Source organism: Rhyacophila brunnea, unplaced genomic scaffold (genome assembly GCF_057557595.1).
Source record: "Rhyacophila brunnea isolate RB1 unplaced genomic scaffold, BYU_Rbru_1.0 scaffold_17, whole genome shotgun sequence".
Taxonomy (NCBI): domain Eukaryota; kingdom Metazoa; phylum Arthropoda; class Insecta; order Trichoptera; family Rhyacophilidae; genus Rhyacophila; species Rhyacophila brunnea.
Window position 1 is genome coordinate 13,183,055 of NW_028232827.1, and position 17,977 is coordinate 13,201,031.

Sequence of the window (17,977 nt, forward strand, 5' to 3'; positions counted from 1 at the left end):
TTGATCGTGATGGTTTTAAATATTGTTTATTTTACAGACATTTGATTGGTCCAAACAAATCCAGGATTATATTTTAAGTTCTTTTTACTTCGGTTATACGATAATGCAAATTCCAGGAGGCCAACTGGCACACAGATATGGTGGAAGGATATGCATTACGATTGGTTTAACATTAAATGGTTTAGCAACATACGTCATACCATATGCGGCTACTTTGGTAAGTTGTCTTTTTTAAATACACTTTAAAACTTATTATGGGACAAAGTGTCACAAGAAACAATTAGTAAACTAACAAAAAGTGTAAAAACGTATAACGTCAGAATACGTATTTTTGTCCGCGTTTTTTTCTAAAACTGCGAGTGTCCTCGAGTTTCGCGTACACAGATATGGTGGAAGGATATGCATTACGATTGGTTTAACATTAAATGGTTTAGCAACATACGTCATACCATATGCGGCTACTTTGGTAAGTTGTCTTTTTTAAATACACTTTAAAACTTATTATGGGACAAAGTGTCACAAGAAACAATTAGTAAACTAACAAAAAGTGTAAAAACGTATAACGTCAGAATACGTATTTTTGTCCGCGTTTTTTTCTAAAACTGCGAGTGTGCTCGAGTTTCGCGTACACAGATATGGTGGAAGGATATGCATTACGATTGGTTTAACATTAAATGGTTTAGCAACATACGTCATACCATATGCGGCTACTTTGGTAAGTTGTCTTTTTTAAATACACTTTAAAACTTATTATGGGACAAAGTGTCACAAGAAACAATTAGTAAACTAACAAAAAGTGTAAAAACGTATAACGTCAGAATACGTATTTTTGTCCGCGTTTTTTTCTAAAACTGCGAGTGTCCTCGAGTTTCGCGTACGTACGAGATCTTAGCATGAATGATCCATAAACTTTGTATTGGGGAATCTAGGGTATTGAATCCGTACCTATGGCTTCAAAGTTGAGCACTCCAGCAGTATTTTACAGTGGGGCTTAGAATAAATGCTTTTAATTTTGAGTTGATGTTTATTTCAAAAGAAGTCATCGTATCTTTAATAATCAATATGATATTACCATTTGGCCAAGTATGGTGGCCGCCATTCCTTATTTTCCCACCTACCTCACATTCTTATTTATTATTGTCGTAAGACCAGGGCGACCAGCAGTTACGGGTCGTGGGTCAATCGTGATTGCGAATAACATTTAGTTAGCTCGAGTGACATCAAGAAAGCGGATGCGTGAAGGGTTGTTATAGCTTAGCCATCTCGAACTGCCACTTGTGAATTGTTCATAAACGTGCGTATAGAGTGATTCATCCATCGAGTACCCTTTTGACGTTACAAGGAGTTACATCAAGACAACAGGCGCGTGTAGGCTTGTTAAAGCTAAGCCGTCGTGAACCACAGAGTGACTCAGACAAAACACATCTGTTCGACCTTCGTTGCGCTAAATCTGATACGGTTTGAGCAAACGTCGCGTCTATCATTCATCCTGAACTTGTCATCATCATTCATCATCAAATAACAAAACCGTGAGGGTGACATTCCGAACCAGTGCGTGAGTGCGTGAACATTTAATCGGCTCCAGCACGCGTCGGCTCTCTCAACACAAAATGTCAGTGCCTGGCATCCTGTTAAACCCCCTCCCCCACCTAGAATCCACCAATCAGCATCTTTAAATTATAGTTCACTGCTAAAAGCGCCACCAATATGCTACAATTTTGATTATTAATTAAGTCTCTTTGGTCAGCTTTGTTAATGACGTAATTAAAGAACAGAATTTCGTAAATATATAATATATTCTCGGCATTTTTTTTAATATTCAGGGTAGCTGGAAAGGTGTTTGTTTATTCCAAGCCCTCCAAGGACTCGGGCAGGGATGTATATTATCGTCGATCTATACGATTTTAGGTAAATGGTCTATTCTCAGCGAAAGAAACCGGATGGGAACATTCATTTATATCGGTAAGAATATGCATTTTTCGTTATTATAGGTACCTACGTTTTTAATATAAGCATAAACTAATAAGCATATTATAAATATATACGACAAAAGTCGAATGTCAAGTAAGGATACAATTTTATTGAAACTCCAAATTGTGTATGTAGCTCCAAAAACACACATACGATGATCTCAGATAAGGTGATATCCTTGCCTGGTTGCTATTCAATATTTATGACTGGAAAAAGTCATCAGAGACTCTTAAATCCAAACAACAGAAGTTATATACAATAAAGTCGTACAACTACTCCAATATGCTAATTCATATTATAACAGTGTAAAGAGAAGTAAATGGAATTCCAGGTGAACGAAGCAAAAACAAAATACCTGCAAGTGAGGCCCCATTATGCTCAACACTCATGAATTTGCTAAAGTAGAATAAATTAATAATAATGAACATACATAATTTTGAAAAACACTTCTAAGAAAATACATTATAACCAAAAGAAAAAATCTTTTTGAAAAAAGTAAGCCACCCGGCAGGAATCGAACCTGCATCTCTTGGGTTTACGCCCCGTCCGCGCATTATCATATATGCTACGAGGTGACACACTAATTGCTACAATGCAATATTTTCTCAAGTGTTTTTCAAAATGATGTATGTTCAATAATTAGAATGGTACATTCTTAAATCTTGTGAATTATTCGTTGAATAAAAGAAATAGTTAATTAAAAAATAATAATGAATCACGCATTACCAACAATAAAAACATAGACCCCTCAAACCAATTCACCCCGCACTATACTCGGTTTTGATCGAGCGTATCACAAAGTCCTACGTTTAGTGTGAAGCATCAGCAGTTTTTTACGCCTCGCAATATCTCAGGAGCAGTTATCTAAAACAAGGTCGCCACACACTCAAGTGTGCTAAATAAAATACTTACAGTTGGGAAATGCTGCTGTAGAGTATCGCTCTACCCTTCACCTTAGCGATAGGTAGGGGGGCCGCCAAAGATCCTAGTCAAGGGCCCGCTTCAGAATATTTGGTGTATGCCCGTGACCATACTTTGATACACTTATCAGTTCAGCGGACAGTTGTGAACTATATTATTATAATTATATAATATAATTATACGACAACTAATTTACAAAGGTTTATCATTTATCTATGTTTTTAAAATGTGCTATGTTTATTTTACGAATATACTTAAGTTCAATATCTTACTATTTTATTATTTTTTTGACTCGTTTTTGGCATGTTTTTAATTATTTTATTATAGGAGCAAACTTTGGGATGCTCATATCGTTACCATCGTCAGGTCTTTTAGCTACGACCAGTGTTGGATGGCCAAGTATTTTCTACACCTTCGGTACCCTGAGTATTATTGTGGGAATACTCTGGTTCATACTAGGTGCAGATTCTCCTGCCAAGCATTCATTTATATCATATGAAGAGAGAATGTTCATTGAAGACTCGTTGGGGACCAATAAAAATAATAAGGTAATCAAATAACATTCAAGGCAAAACAAAGGTGTATTTATTACTTTATATTATCAAATGACACTGAAAAACATGGTGTAAGGGCTGACTTAATTAATTGAAGGTTATCTCGTAATGTAGACTCAATTATAGAAAACAATTGCAGCTGTCTTCTGAGATGCCTATATCTATAGATCAAAAATACCTGCGAGCATTAGCCGAGCCGAGCAAAGTAACGCGACAGAATTTGCAGGAGTGAACGGTGTCCAAAACAAGCTCCACGCGACGCGGTTTGAGGCGAACCGTTCCCTGTTGGTTTTTTGACGAACACAGATGACTGCGCACCGCGTTACTATCGCAGTTTATATATTAGAAAAAATATGACGTCGGCCAGGATCCATTGGATTCCAGCTAATGTGCTTTACTAATTTAGCCACTTGCATCCTACGTAATTACGATAAAATTTACTAGTTGTCATCCAACTGAAGGCGCGAGTCCTGTCTGGCACCAAATTTCTTTCAAGATTGTACCTATGTGTATTTCTGAGGTGTTTTCAAATTATGTATCTTCAATAAAGAATGTTTAAAACATCTCGTGAATTATTCGTTGAATAAAAATAATATTTTAATAAATGGTAGAACTCCATTATACTGTTTTTTTTATGATATTTGAGCTAGGTATTGAGAATTGTTTCGCATTATAATAAGCCCGTCATCAGATATCAAAGCATGTCTTACATTTTAATCAAAATATAAAATGGCTAATTCAAATATTAAGAAAAGTGGTCGTCACTAGGGCATCCAGTTATGGGGAAAATACTACCCGGTTTGATTTTTTTTGGCGAATAACTAACCGGTTAATCGGTTTAAACCGCCATATATGTAAAAAATATATTATGTTTAAATATTATTTTGTATTTTCAATTTTATTATTTTTACATGGTTATTTATCTGAATGTACTTTCTAGTGCCCCAGGTTCGAATCCTGGGTCTGGCAAATAGACATATTGTTTTTCAATTTGTGTTTCAGTCAGAGTCCGGACCTAATAGGTTGAGCAAGTGGCTAACATGCATTTTCGTAAAAACAGAAATCTGGTAATATAAACCTTGACTCTGTAGAGGCCCATATGATTTTATTAGGATCGAATATGGTTTTAAAAAAAACTTTATCCGATGACACCTACGTATTGTGAGTAGGCTTATTCTTTGAGCAAGCAACTGCACATGTAATCTGAACTTAGCTAAGTATTTGGAATATGGAAAAATTAATTATGCATTTCAAAAATGTTTTAATCGTAGACAACCTCCCTGCAATAATAATACAGATTATCAGTTTATCGCAGGGTAGTAAACACATTTAGTATGCAATAATTTATTTTTTGTCACGCCGACTTGCGTAGTTGTTGATGCGTCTTTTTGCATACTTCTATTTTTGCTTGTAGAAATACCGGTTCTAAATTAATTGGTTTTCGGTTAGTTTAGAAATTCTCGGTTATCCGGTTAACCGGTTTCGGTTTTTAACCGATTAGTCGTAACTCATTTAACAAAAAGTTAATAATATCACAGATAAAATAATTTGATCTTATGATGTAAATTTGGTCCATGTTAATAAAAAACAAAAACATTTATAAATTTAATTTATATGATACCAATCAAATTAATCGGAGATAAATACTCATACTGAAATTAAAACTGTTTTCAGGTAACCAAGGTTCCATGGAAGTCAATATTGACATCAAGCAAGATGTATGCTCTGATTACAATTCAGGCTGGGTCAACTTTTGGGTTTAGTACAATGGTTGCGGAAACTCCCAGTTATTTAAAAATGGCACTGAAAGTCGATGTCAAAAATGTAAGAAATCTAAAACAATGATATAAACGTATTCAATGTAGGTATATCGTTCACATACTTAGTATACTATACATCGATAGTGAGTTTATCTGTAAAATAAATATACGGTCTGTGAATAATATGGGGTAAAAACCACGTAATATAAGAAAGAGTTAGCAGGTAGTTTTCCAATAAAAAAATAAGTATAAAGGACGGAAATTTTCAGTAAAAAATCGTGAGCAATGGAGACATATTAAGATGTTAAATGCTGTTAATATTAGTATCAATTAATAACAAAATTTTAACATTAAAAAATGTCATCTCTAATTCGTTCTTCGTTGTTCTAAACAGGGCTCTAGTCTGGCCTCGACCAGATAAATAAGATAAATGCACATAAAAAATTTGTTCTTATATTTGAAAAAAACTCGCCTGCGGTATTTTTAAACACGTGATTGTACTATGCAATGTTTTTTATCAACTAATTCATGTAGATGTTTTAAAAAATGCAAAGAATCAGAGGGACATTTTCAACTCTGAAAATGTCCCTCTGAGGCGGACGAGACCAGTCCTAATCTCTTGATTAAAAGTAGAATAAGTACTACAATACAATGCAGTTCCACCATGAAGTGACAGTTAACAAAATAAAAGAAATTATATATATTATCTTCTTGATAAGACTTACTTTCTGGAATAAAGAAGGATTTTATTAAAAAAAAATACCTGGTGAATACCAAACAATAGATATTTTTTTGTAAACTATTATGGACGCTAAGTCTCTTGAAAAATATTTACAAATAATTGTATATTACTTAGTTGACAGTAAGTATTATCGCGGCCAGAACAAGACAATGTATGGGTAAACATGTATTATCCTGCAGTTGGCAAGATTGCATCCATGAATCAAACAAGTTTGGAAGCTTATAAATTTTCATGTGACAGTAGGATTTTTTCGATCTGCGCCCGGACAGTAAAACGATAGTGGCGAACCTGCCGTCAAAAAAAACGAACTACGAACAAATTTTCAGGTTGACTGATTTTTACTACCTGTGAAATAGTATGAAATAGTACCATAAAATGACAACATCGCGTCTCGCGCACTCTTAAAGAATGAATTGGAGAGACAGTGAGCACTCTACGTGTAAACAGTTATTGTCACGATAGTTTAAAATACTCACTATTGCTGCCAGTAAATCAATGCACGTATACAGGCGCTATTACGCCAACAGCGCATACAGTGCTATAAAATCGTATACCTACAAGATAAAATTATGAGTTACTAACTTAATAATTATTATTCAATTTATATTGTGGAAAATCCCTTTATATCACCGAAAGTGATTTTGCAATGTTAATACCTAATTGTTTTTCTATCAATCATCGAACTGTGATAATATTATTATGGTAGCATTCATAATTAGTTAGTTTTACATAGCGTCGACCAACGTACCCTCTAATTTTTCTATTGTGTGTGCGGACCATCAACGCATCTGAGCAGTGGCGTAACTAGGGTTGCGCTAAATTTACACTCCACCCCCCCGCAAAAATAGTCTTGTAATTCATCCCATATCGATATTTGTCGTACAAAATTAGCATTTTTTGCACAGATATTTCCGTACTTTCATCAACAATTTAATGTATGAAACCGAGACTTCGTCCGTAATTCGTCAAAAAATTCTTTTTTAATTACTGCATTCGAAAAATTACTGCACTAATGCATAATTTCTAATTCGTCCACTTTCGGAAATATCTGTGTAGATACATGATTATGAATATCTTGTACAGAAAGCTTTTTTATGTTTATAGCCAATAGTTCATTATCAATAATTAACACTTTGACTAGATCGCAACCAGATTTTTTGCGCTCAGCGATCTCAATCATATTCTTTCGTTTTTCGGGTGTTTCCGTCATTATTTTCAAAAGTCCACTTCTTTTCAAATTTTTAAATTGAATTTCAATTTTCAATTTAGTAACAGCATCCCGGTGTACTTTTTGACTTACATGCCTTTTTAAAAGATACAACCTGCATTCAATCCACTTCTTTCCAGATGTGAATTCTCCTTGCATATTCTATTTCTTTGACAATATTTTTGTGTGAGGACTGTGCGGGGCATGAAAACATGTGTGCGGACACATTTTGGTAGGTGTGCGCGCGCATATGCGCACGCCTTAGAGGGAACGTTGGCGTCGACATATTTTACGCATATTACTAAAAAATATAAATCATTATTTGTTTTTCAGAGTGCACTTCTCTCAACTGTACCATCTATAGCCGCATTGATAGTTGGCCTTATGGCCAGTCAGATTGCTGATACTCTTGTAAACAAGGAAATATTGTCAGTTAACGCAGTAAGAAAGCTTGCGACTACAATAAGTATGTTTGTTTTAAATAATAATAATATTTATAGGTAGTACCTTCTTGATCCATCAGAGAGTTTTGAGATTATTGATTTTTTTGCACATGAATCGCCTTGAGATTTTGGACTAAGACCCCAACGACGGGGTACAATGGATTTCCTGCAATTTTTATTTAAATTTCTTTTTAAAAATGTGCTAGGTGTAATAGTAAATATAAGTATTAATCGAGGTGAATTTAAATATCGCTGACATTTTGTTTTTGCGAAGCGTTTATTGAGTTTATAATTTTTTTATACTTAGGAATATTAATTAATTTTTGTTTTTCAGGTTGTTGGTTTCCTTCATTACTACTGATAGCCTTGCCCATGGTTCCCACTGGAAGTCTCACACTGGCAATAACTATCATTACATTAATATCTGCTTTTGACTCTTTGGCATGTATAGGATTCCTGGTTTGTATATTTTATTGAATGATGACTCATTTAAATCCACAAAAGCATATTTATTATTATTAAATTAATAAAATATTGTAAGATTTTAATTTCAAATTATCGGTTTAAGCGTTGGCCTATAGCGCCGTGGGTCTCAGGTTCGAGTCCTGGGACTGGCAAGTAGGTACACATACATTGTTTTTCAGTTTGTGTATGAGTAGGAGTATGGGAGCAAGTGGCTGATATCAATTTCTCGTAAAAACAAAATTTAAAACTCCACTCTGTGGAAGCCCATATGATCCTATTAGGATCGGAAATGGTCGGTTTTTATTATTATAGAGTTTTTAAGAATAATTATTGTATTTTTAATAATACAATATACACGACAATCAATGATTAGTAATTGGGTATTAGGTTTCAGGTTGATTTTTGGGCCATGGAGACGGAGCATAGTCACAGTTCTGTAAATACAAGACATATTAATTAATAGAAACCCTATACTTCTATAACCCTATACTATTTATCTTCAATATAATAATGAAAGGTTTTTTTCCAGATGAATCCTATTGATCTCTCTCCAAATTTTGCTGGAACTCTGATGAGCTTCGGAAACTTTTTCGCTTCAACTTCTGCATATTTAGCTCCGTTAGCTGCAGGAGCTATACTTAGTGATCCGGTAATATTTTATTAAATAATAATATACTGGCACTAATGAGGCTACGACCACGACCAAAGTCGTTGCGACCACAGATATTTATAATTTAATTTGAGATCGTACTGTTCAATGCGTACTTGTAGCACTTCCATTAATTTATGGAAAGAAAATTTTCGAAAATGCAAGCTTTCTCATTTTTTTTTAATAATTGCCTCCGTTTAAAGCATACTTATATTATTTAGACAGGACTTCCTTCATAAAATCAATCAAAAATGATATCATATAACACATCTTAAAACAAAAAACTAACTAACCTCAAATTTACTTTAAAATTAGTTAATAAGGTAATTTAGACACTTACCTTATTGTATTAATCCTAGTTTGGTAATTGTGCCGCATATGTGGCCATGAGATTTTTTTTTTTTTACGAAATCAGTTTATTCCATGTAGACAATTATAGTTTTATTATATTTTTATATATATATTTTTCTGTCGGCGCATCGGCTTTTCGATCCAATAATCGTTAATTGATAATAGTTAATCTGAAATTTTCATACATTTTGATGCACCATTATCATAAACTAAGATTATATGGGGTAATATTACATTGGAGTAGGTTAGATTATGTTAGGTTAGTTTAGGTTTGGTTTGGTCTAAAAATAAAGTTGTAAAATCTCATGGCCACCACTGCGGCACATTTACCCCTAGTTTTACCAGTAAAATATGCACAAACAATATAAAACTACAATAATTATTATTAAGAGCTTTTACTATACGCATGTCGCAACTTTGACATTCCCAACCAAAATGGTCTACCCACGCAAACTTAGAAAACTTACGCAACTCGTTTTGCATCAAACGTATGCAGCAGAATTACGTGCATCCAATTATTTCCATTTTGGAAAAACCTAAAAAAAAAATCCGTACAAAATAACATCAAAATCTCAATTTCGGAAAAAAAGTGGACTTGCCAGATTTACACTAATAGCCGACGATATTGTACACTTTTTTATTTTATTTAATTAGCTACTTAATTAATTAAATTAAATGTTTGCTTTCTTATACAAACAGAGCGTCAACCATTTAAAATAGACATGACATATACGGTGAGGAAATAATTAAATTAATTAAATGCCATGTTTTTTCTTATACAAACCGAACGTATTAGATACAACTTACAATTGATAAAAAAGCTTTATATGTAATGGTTTTTCTCATATACTAACATAACGTATATATACATGAAGGAAATCACATAATACATAATGGTTATTAACTATTTAAATGCGATATTTGTTCTCATAATAGCTAAAAATATCACCACTAAAAACACAGAATGACACAAACAAACCAAGTACTTTTTTTATTTTTACAACGTTTTTATTAGCTCGTATTCTTGTGTGTCCGGTGGTTGTTTGTCCAGTACAAATCTTGTAATCGATTTTAACTAACTTCCCGACTAGCTAGACTTTTAGAATATATCAGAACACGATGCCAATGCATTCTTTTAATACTTTTAGCCATCTTTAAGCATAATTGTATTAATTTTCAGTTAATTCTGTTTTGTATAGAAAGTTACTTCAGAAAAATCCGTTGAAAGTGAAAGACTATTATTGATTGCTAAGGGGGTGGTCCTAGCAACTAAATTATTAATATACACGTGCGTTACAATGGAAATCAAAATGAAATGTCAAAATGACATTTCAGTATTCTATATTTTTGTTTGTTTGTTTGTTTTTTATTTACTTCATATCAAGTACAAGTTTGAGCATATTGAGCATAATAATTCAACAGAAAATTTAAAAACGTTGTATATAAAAAGTTCATTTTTTCTTGTAATGATTCTTTTTTGATTCCGACCAAAATTGCCATTTCTGTTCAGTATTACCTATTCGGAAAATCATCATTGAAACATACAAAATTGTGTTAAAATAGTGTAAAAAATTATTTCAACAATAATGAATCTATTTGAGCTACGTGCTACGATTACATATGAAATTGATGGTCAAAATAATTGACCTACAGAGCTTCATATTCGTAATTTAATTCAAATGGTCATGTTTGTGATGAGAAGCATCTAACGCGTCAAGATCGTGAACGTACTGCTAAAAATATCGATGTTGTGAATTAAAATGTGAATGAAAATCAAGAACAATCAATTACACGTTCTTATAGCACTGCATGGAATATTCTTTATAAATATTTGCATTTGAAGGCAAATAAAAAATAGTTAACACAATAACTTATACCGAATGACCATTTGGTACGTCGAAATTTTGCTGATTGGGATTTAGAACAACTAGAAACAGACCCATTATTTCATGAAAAAATTATCTTCAGCAATGAAGCTCATTTTTGGTTAAATGGCTTCGTAAATAAGCACAATTAATTGTTGCATTTAGAGTAGTGAAAACTCACATAATATTTTTATGAAATATATTATTTACATTCATAAAAATTAATAGTCTGGTGTGGTTTATGATCTGGAGGTATAATTGGACTGCAATGTTTGAAAACGAAAATTGCAATGCAGTTACGGTCAATGGATAACGCTACGGAAACATGATTACCTACTGATTTTTTTCTGGCATGAATTAGATGATTTTGATATGGACGATGTGTGGTTCCAACAAGATGGTGCAACATATCATACAGCTTGTGAAACAACTTATTGTTGTCTCTATACAACTGTCTATATAAAAGTAGTAATTAATAATATGAAAATCAATCTAAAAAGTGTAAATAAAAATGACGTTATTTAATCACTTGCAAATATCGTAACAATATAATTATTTTTATTAGAGCTGTAAAATTAAAATGTTATAATAATTAGTATAGATTTTACCTCAAGTGTTTGGTTTATAACAGACAGCAGTGGCAAAGGGTGGAGGTAAGCCGCCATAAATATTGCACACAAAACTTTATCGGTCATACGTATTAGTTTTCATTGAAATAATACAACAATTTACAGATGGTGTAGGTTAGGTTAGTAGTTTTTAAAATTCAATTAAACCTTGCGAAAACCTAGCCATAATAGACAATAGTCAAAAAATCCTCGTCTATCTCTAAAATATCTAAAATTATGCAATTAAATGATACGTAACTTTGGATATTTTATAGACAGAATAATATTTTTTATCTTTTGTAGTTTTGTTTAGACAGGGCTTAATGAATTTAAAAAATGAACCAACAATATGTGAAATATGTATTCTTAATTCAACGAAAACCAATAGGTATGAATGAAAAAGTGTGCACAATTTTGTCTTATTACCCAAAATATACCAATAATATTATGGTTTGGTTTAGGCAGGGCCTAATTGATTTTTAAAAACTAACCTACACCATCTGTAAATTGTAGTCTTAGTACAATAAATATAAATACGTATGACTAAGAAAGTTTAATGTGCACTATTTTTGTGCGGATCTCAACAGCCTACCTCCACCCTTCGCCACTGACAGACAGGCATGTAGAATGGACCATGCTCTGCTTTAATCATAGCAATTCCACTTTATATAAATTTAATGTTAATTCATCTAAATTATGATCGAAAATATATATGTACATGTAGAGATAATAATTATAGATTTAGACCGACAGGTTAATTAGTTTAGTTAATTATTTCAAAATGATGATAGAATCAAACCATTTTCTTCACTTTTAATCGAATCCTATTGAAGTGATGAAATCAATAATTCTAAATTTGAAATCTTCTAAACAAAACAATTTACATCTTACATAGGTTATGGTTGTAATATAAGAAAACTAGCTGACCCGGCAAACGTTGTTCTGCCATATAAATTATTTCTAGTGAATATTTTGGTTGTTAAATAAAAAATAACGAATGTATCATAAATGTGTGGGGATGGGATCTATGACAGAAAGAGAAATGGAGCGTTGTAGACGATGACCGCCGATAAAAACAAAAAACACCAACCATTCATTTTCTCAATTCAAAATGAGTAATGATGTTCATAATGAATGAATTACCTGTGACAGGATCTCGTTGCTTAATGTTTATGCAATATCCGTCTTGTCCCTACCAGAAAATTATCGGATATTGGAGAGCGTCGTATGAACGGTGTGTGTCAGCGATGAACTCCAGATTATTGTTTCTTCTTAGGCATAAAGCCCATTGACGCAGCGAGTGCGGCGCTCGCGCAAAATTTCTACAAGTGGCGCGTAAATCATCAAAAATACAACGTAATCAAATACGCCAGCGCCCACTGGACTTGACGATGCCTTGCGCACCGCCTGCCGCATGAGTCACCGTTTTTCGCTTCTCGGCGATACGATTTAATGAAAATACAAAGAAGTCCATTCATTGAACACGGCTACCAAAATTACGCTGCTCGAGGCGTCGTCGATCGACGGGCGAAAAGCAATTATTTAATAACAGGGAAGTCATTGTTTAATTTTATTGCGTGTCCAGTTTATCGCTGGTTGAATAATGTCGTCGTAAATATTAATTACAAGCCCCGAAATAATATAATATTTTTATTGCTTTGTTATGAGAGGCGCTGTAATAATAATTATTTTGTGCTGCTTGGGCCGCTTATTACATAGGTAAAGGGTAATGCGCAGGGTAAAAACAGGTGCATTGAATTGACGCACGTGCTCTCCATCCAGCTGATGTTTTATCAGGATTGATAACAATAGCGTGATTGTCACTTTGCAATTCGTGCATGTGTGCTTTGAAGAATTTCAATAATTCATTGTGGTTGTAATATAAGAAAATAAGGCTAATCGAAAATAATTCTTTCTAGGAAGACCCAACCCAATGGGGGACCTTATTTTTCCTTTCAAGTGGAATTTATTTTGTCAGCAGTCTTGGCTTTTTAATATTCGGAACCTCAGAAAGACAGATCTGGGATAACCCAGACAATTCATCGGATATAGGTAATTATATACAAAATGCAATTATATTGTTATCTTATTTATCGTCACCATGATAACCGAGGACCGTGTTTATTCTAGAACACAGCCGAATTCTGGTTTTCTTTATCCTCTACAACCCTTGTGGGAGATAGTCAACTTTCTAATAATTTACATGCTATTTTGGTTGAAATGACTATTGATATACATACATAATTAACAAATTATATAAATCCTTATGTCATGTGGTTAATGGGTAATGTACAAGGACATAATATAGTTTATAGTGTTGATTGTTTTATGGGGTTATTAATGGATTCTCAATGGTGATTGCATTTCAGTGAGTATGTCGTGTATGGTAACACTTGTTTCATATGTGGAATTTTACCTCGCTTGCAATGGTTGATAATCAAAGATCCCCAATTTATCATATTGTCTCAAGTACGCCCTACTTAGGGGCTTTCCGTTTTTTTCTTATTCAGTACTCAAAATTACCTCTGGGAGGAAGGGGATGGTCTCTTGGTTTTGCCCATTCTTTGAAATTCTCTTCACTTCACGTGCGAACTAGTCATATGAAATAACTCACTTAAATGTGCACATAAGTCTTCTTGTCAACTAAATTTTCATATGATTTATTAGGTCATTTGAGTCATGAACAAGGGTTAAATGTAAGTTGTACGTATTTAGTTCATCGTGGGCAATGACATTTTTAATGGATGACGCACTCAGTACAGTAACTAGCAAGTAAATTCACTCATAGCGACATTCGCACGTGCATAGGTAGACGTCACGCAATATCCATTATGCGATATCACGCATCGGGAATTTATAGCAATATCACCTTTATTGTAATAGCGTTAAAACAGTATTTCTAGTATCAATGTTCGTTTGAGCGAACTGTTCGAACCGAACCATTCGGCAGACCCAACAAAAAGCATCGGGAATTTATAGCAATATCACCTTTATTGTAATAGCGTTAGAACAGATTATGCCATTCGGCAGACCCGACAAAAAAGTGAGTGTCATTTTTTTCCAGATGCTTCGTCCATATTAATGTCATTGATCGTGGGACACTTATTCATACGCTGCAGTACGTGAAACATGAGCTCGTATAGCATTTTATCAAATGATGAGTTCTTCGTTGAACATTTCAACGTGGAATACATTTGTACGTATCTTACAAAATAAGGCGATAGTTTGCAAATAGTACTGTTCCAATTAGATTAAACCTTACCTAACCTAACCTTACCTAGTAAAGACATCTCATAAAATTCGCCACACGTTGTAGCATACGTAAAAATATACTCCACGGTGAAATTTTCAACGAAGAACTCGTCATTTGATTAAATGTTACACGAACTCATATTTCACGTACTGCGGCGCACGAATAAGTGTCCTGCGGTGAACTGTTTACGTACAAATTTCCGGATACGATAAAAAAGACGGTTTAAATTGAACAAGACGTGACTTTTTCACAACTAACCTAAAACCAACCAGAGTGAACAAAAGTTTTATTTGCTCTATTTACTAATAACTTCCCGATCTTCTGGCCCATGATAGCGTCTGTCTGATTTGCTGTATTTGTCAGAGGGTTCACGAAGACCGCTGGATGGATGGAAATTTTGCTCTCAAGATATTATGTTATAAGTTAGTCAAGAAGCATGTATTGAATATTATGTACGATTGACTTTTGGATGTTCCTAACTTGTATTTCAAGTCAGTAAAAGACTGTTAGATGTTGGGATTTTGCCTTAAAGATAAACCTTATTTTGAGCATTTGTTACCCATTCATGACGTATTGTATAATAAGTACATATTATGATTGTTGCATAATTTTAGTGAGTGATTTAATTAAAATTTTTGTGTTGCAGAAAACCTGTCAGTGGAAGCTAATACTTTACTCTCTACAAAAACATCTTGTGATAAAGAAAAACCGAGTGAAGCATGTCCTAGTCAATAAACTGTATTCAATAATTTAATTTTATGATACTCGTAGTACATAAGTGATATAATAATATAAGTACATACAAATTATGATTAGTTACTGAGTTTTCTAAACGAATGGGATGTATAATATACAGATAGTATTTTGTTATGTTTCATTGAAGTAATTTCAAAATTTTGTAAAAATCAGGGATTATAATGTTGACTTAATCATCTGTAGCTCAATGTCCAAGGTGTTTGTGATTTGATACGTGTGACGCAGTCGCTATAACCTAGTAGTCAACCTTCGCTAAAAATTGCACTATGAAAAGACAAGGCCAGTTTGCATTAAATGTTTGGAAGTTAAGCAAGATTCTTTATTACCGTGATAGGTGAAGCTTACCTGCTGTTTTTGTATTTTGGGAAAATCAGCATAAGAAAATATACCTAATAGTATATTGGTTTTAATTCATTATATAGTAAGTTCATATTAATTATACTATTATCAGCGCTCGAAATGGAAAGTTTTACGAACCGAAGCGCTTGATAATTTTACGAAAATATTAACATTATTTAATTTTATACGTATTTTATAAAAATAAGTGTGAGATTTTTTGTTATACTGTCTAGCTCAGACGGTAAAATATTTTTGTCCACGAGACGAAGCGATAGTTAAGGGAATTTTATGAACCGGAACGGCGCTACGGTTTGTTCCGGTCTATTTCGAGCTATTGTGATACTAAGTAATGAAACAAATCGGATTACCTTGTATCAAATTTTTACAGGAGGGCTTTTAAAACCCAAAAACCACTTCAGTATCATGGTAAAATCATCATTTCTTACAAGATGCCATGATTATAAAACTATAATAGAAATATTAGTTACCTATCCCATTTTATTTGTATGCGCGATTTTCTAAATTTGGCAAATTGACTTTAACGATTGCATCCAGAAATATACGAAAAAGTTAAATTATGTGTATTTCTATTATAATGCATGACACTGTATAGATTTTTGGTAACTGACGGCAATTCAAATGAGAAATTTTTACCTTAAAACAAGTAAATAACCGAAGTCAAAAAGAATTTGTAAAACAATAATGATATATCCATGACTATTTATAATGAATGAGTATGTAAAATTGTATACATAATAACTAATAAGGGAATAATAAAATACAAATATAAAATTATTATACTCTGAATTAGTAAAAGTGTTTCATTTCTTAAAATAATCGTATGTTTTGGAAGCCAAAAGTTATCTCACGAATAACTCCTGAAGCAAACAGCACAAACATGTACCCACCAAATCAAACCGCCTTGCACCACACTCGGTCTTAATCAAGCGTATCACGCAGCCCTACGATTAGTATAAAGCATCAGTAGTTTTTCACGCCAGGGAATGTCTCAGGAGAAGGACTGTGGTGAGGAGGGAAGCCTTAGATTACCTCACGCTCACGGGTGCACTGACTAACTTGAAATTGAATTCTTTAATAAAAATATGCCAATGAAAGAGAGGTGCACATTTTTTTTAAACCATGTCCGATCCTGATAGGATCATATGGGCCTCCACAGAGTAGAGGTTTGTATTAACAGATTTTGTTTTTACGAGAAATGGATGTCACCCACTTTAATAGATGCCCATACCCTGACTCACACATAAATTGAAAAACAATATCTGCACTTGCCAGACCCAGGATTCGAACCTGGGATCCACGGCGTTATAGTCCAACGCTTAAGCCGCGCGGCCACCGTGGGTGTTGCGGTGCACATATAACATAGAACATAGAACTAATAAAATTATAAATAATAATACTACCGGAAATCGGATCCGCAACCCCTGTATGAAAACCCAGCGTCTTACTCACTGAACTACGTAATGTAGAAGCGGAATACTTTAAAGGCGATAATAGCCACCAGTTTTTAAATGTCTGAAAATTTAATTATCGTAGTTACGACATATTTATGATTATGAGACTAGACTATAGAGGACATTGTATATTGCACACAACATGTATATTGCGAAACATATGAATAAAACATATCTCACAGTCTACAACAGGCATGTCTAAATTCGAGTAGGCTGTGATATTATATTATCCATTATCAAAACGGGCAGTTATGTATGATATTCGTACATTATCGTTGTTCAACTTGAATAAACATTATCGTTCTTCAACTTGAACCAACATTATCATTCTTCAAATTGAGCAAACATTATCATTCTTTAACTTGAACAAACATTATGAATCTTCAACATGAATAGCCGTCGTTTTAAGGTCCAAAGAGCGTACTGCATGACGGTTAGAAATAACTACGTAACGGACCAGTTTAAAGTGCGAGATTCACATTTTTACTCTCACTTCTGCGGCAGACCGTGAGAGACGCAGTACAAATCAAGTGATACAACGAAGTCATACAGGCTTTCTAATGGGTAATTTGTAAGTAACTTTCACGCAACCTGATTAATTAAATAAAAATAGGAATGGTG

The 17,977-nt window shown here is 33.5% G+C and overlaps 1 protein-coding gene across 1 annotated transcript; it reads left to right on the top strand.

Moving 5' to 3' along the window:
- The first annotated feature begins 633 nt into the window (after positions 1–633).
- On the top strand, positions 634–16,688 carry LOC147073706 (putative inorganic phosphate cotransporter). The gene is made up of 9 exons (XM_085944490.1): positions 634–715; positions 1,824–1,962; positions 3,220–3,440; positions 5,121–5,270; positions 7,489–7,621; positions 7,933–8,057; positions 8,593–8,712; positions 13,456–13,588; positions 15,436–16,688. Exons 2-9 carry the CDS (start codon positions 1,941–1,943, stop codon positions 15,522–15,524), a joined length of 993 nt encoding a protein of 330 aa, XP_085800616.1. The 5' UTR covers positions 634–715; positions 1,824–1,940; the 3' UTR covers positions 15,525–16,688.
- Positions 16,689–17,977: the final 1,289 nt, after the last annotated feature.

What these genes read in the sequence shown, in the direction of transcription:
- LOC147073706 (XM_085944490.1), top strand. Translation starts at nt 1,941, where the DNA reads ATGGGAACATTCATTTATATCG. An exon ending in GGACCAATAAAAATAATAAG is followed by an intron (nt 3,441 to 5,120) that starts GTAATCAAATAA and finishes AACTGTTTTCAG; the next exon opens with GTAACCAAGGTTCCATGGAA. An exon ending in AGACAATTCATCGGATATAG is followed by an intron (nt 13,589 to 15,435) that starts GTAATTATATAC and finishes TTTGTGTTGCAG; the next exon opens with AAAACCTGTCAGTGGAAGCT.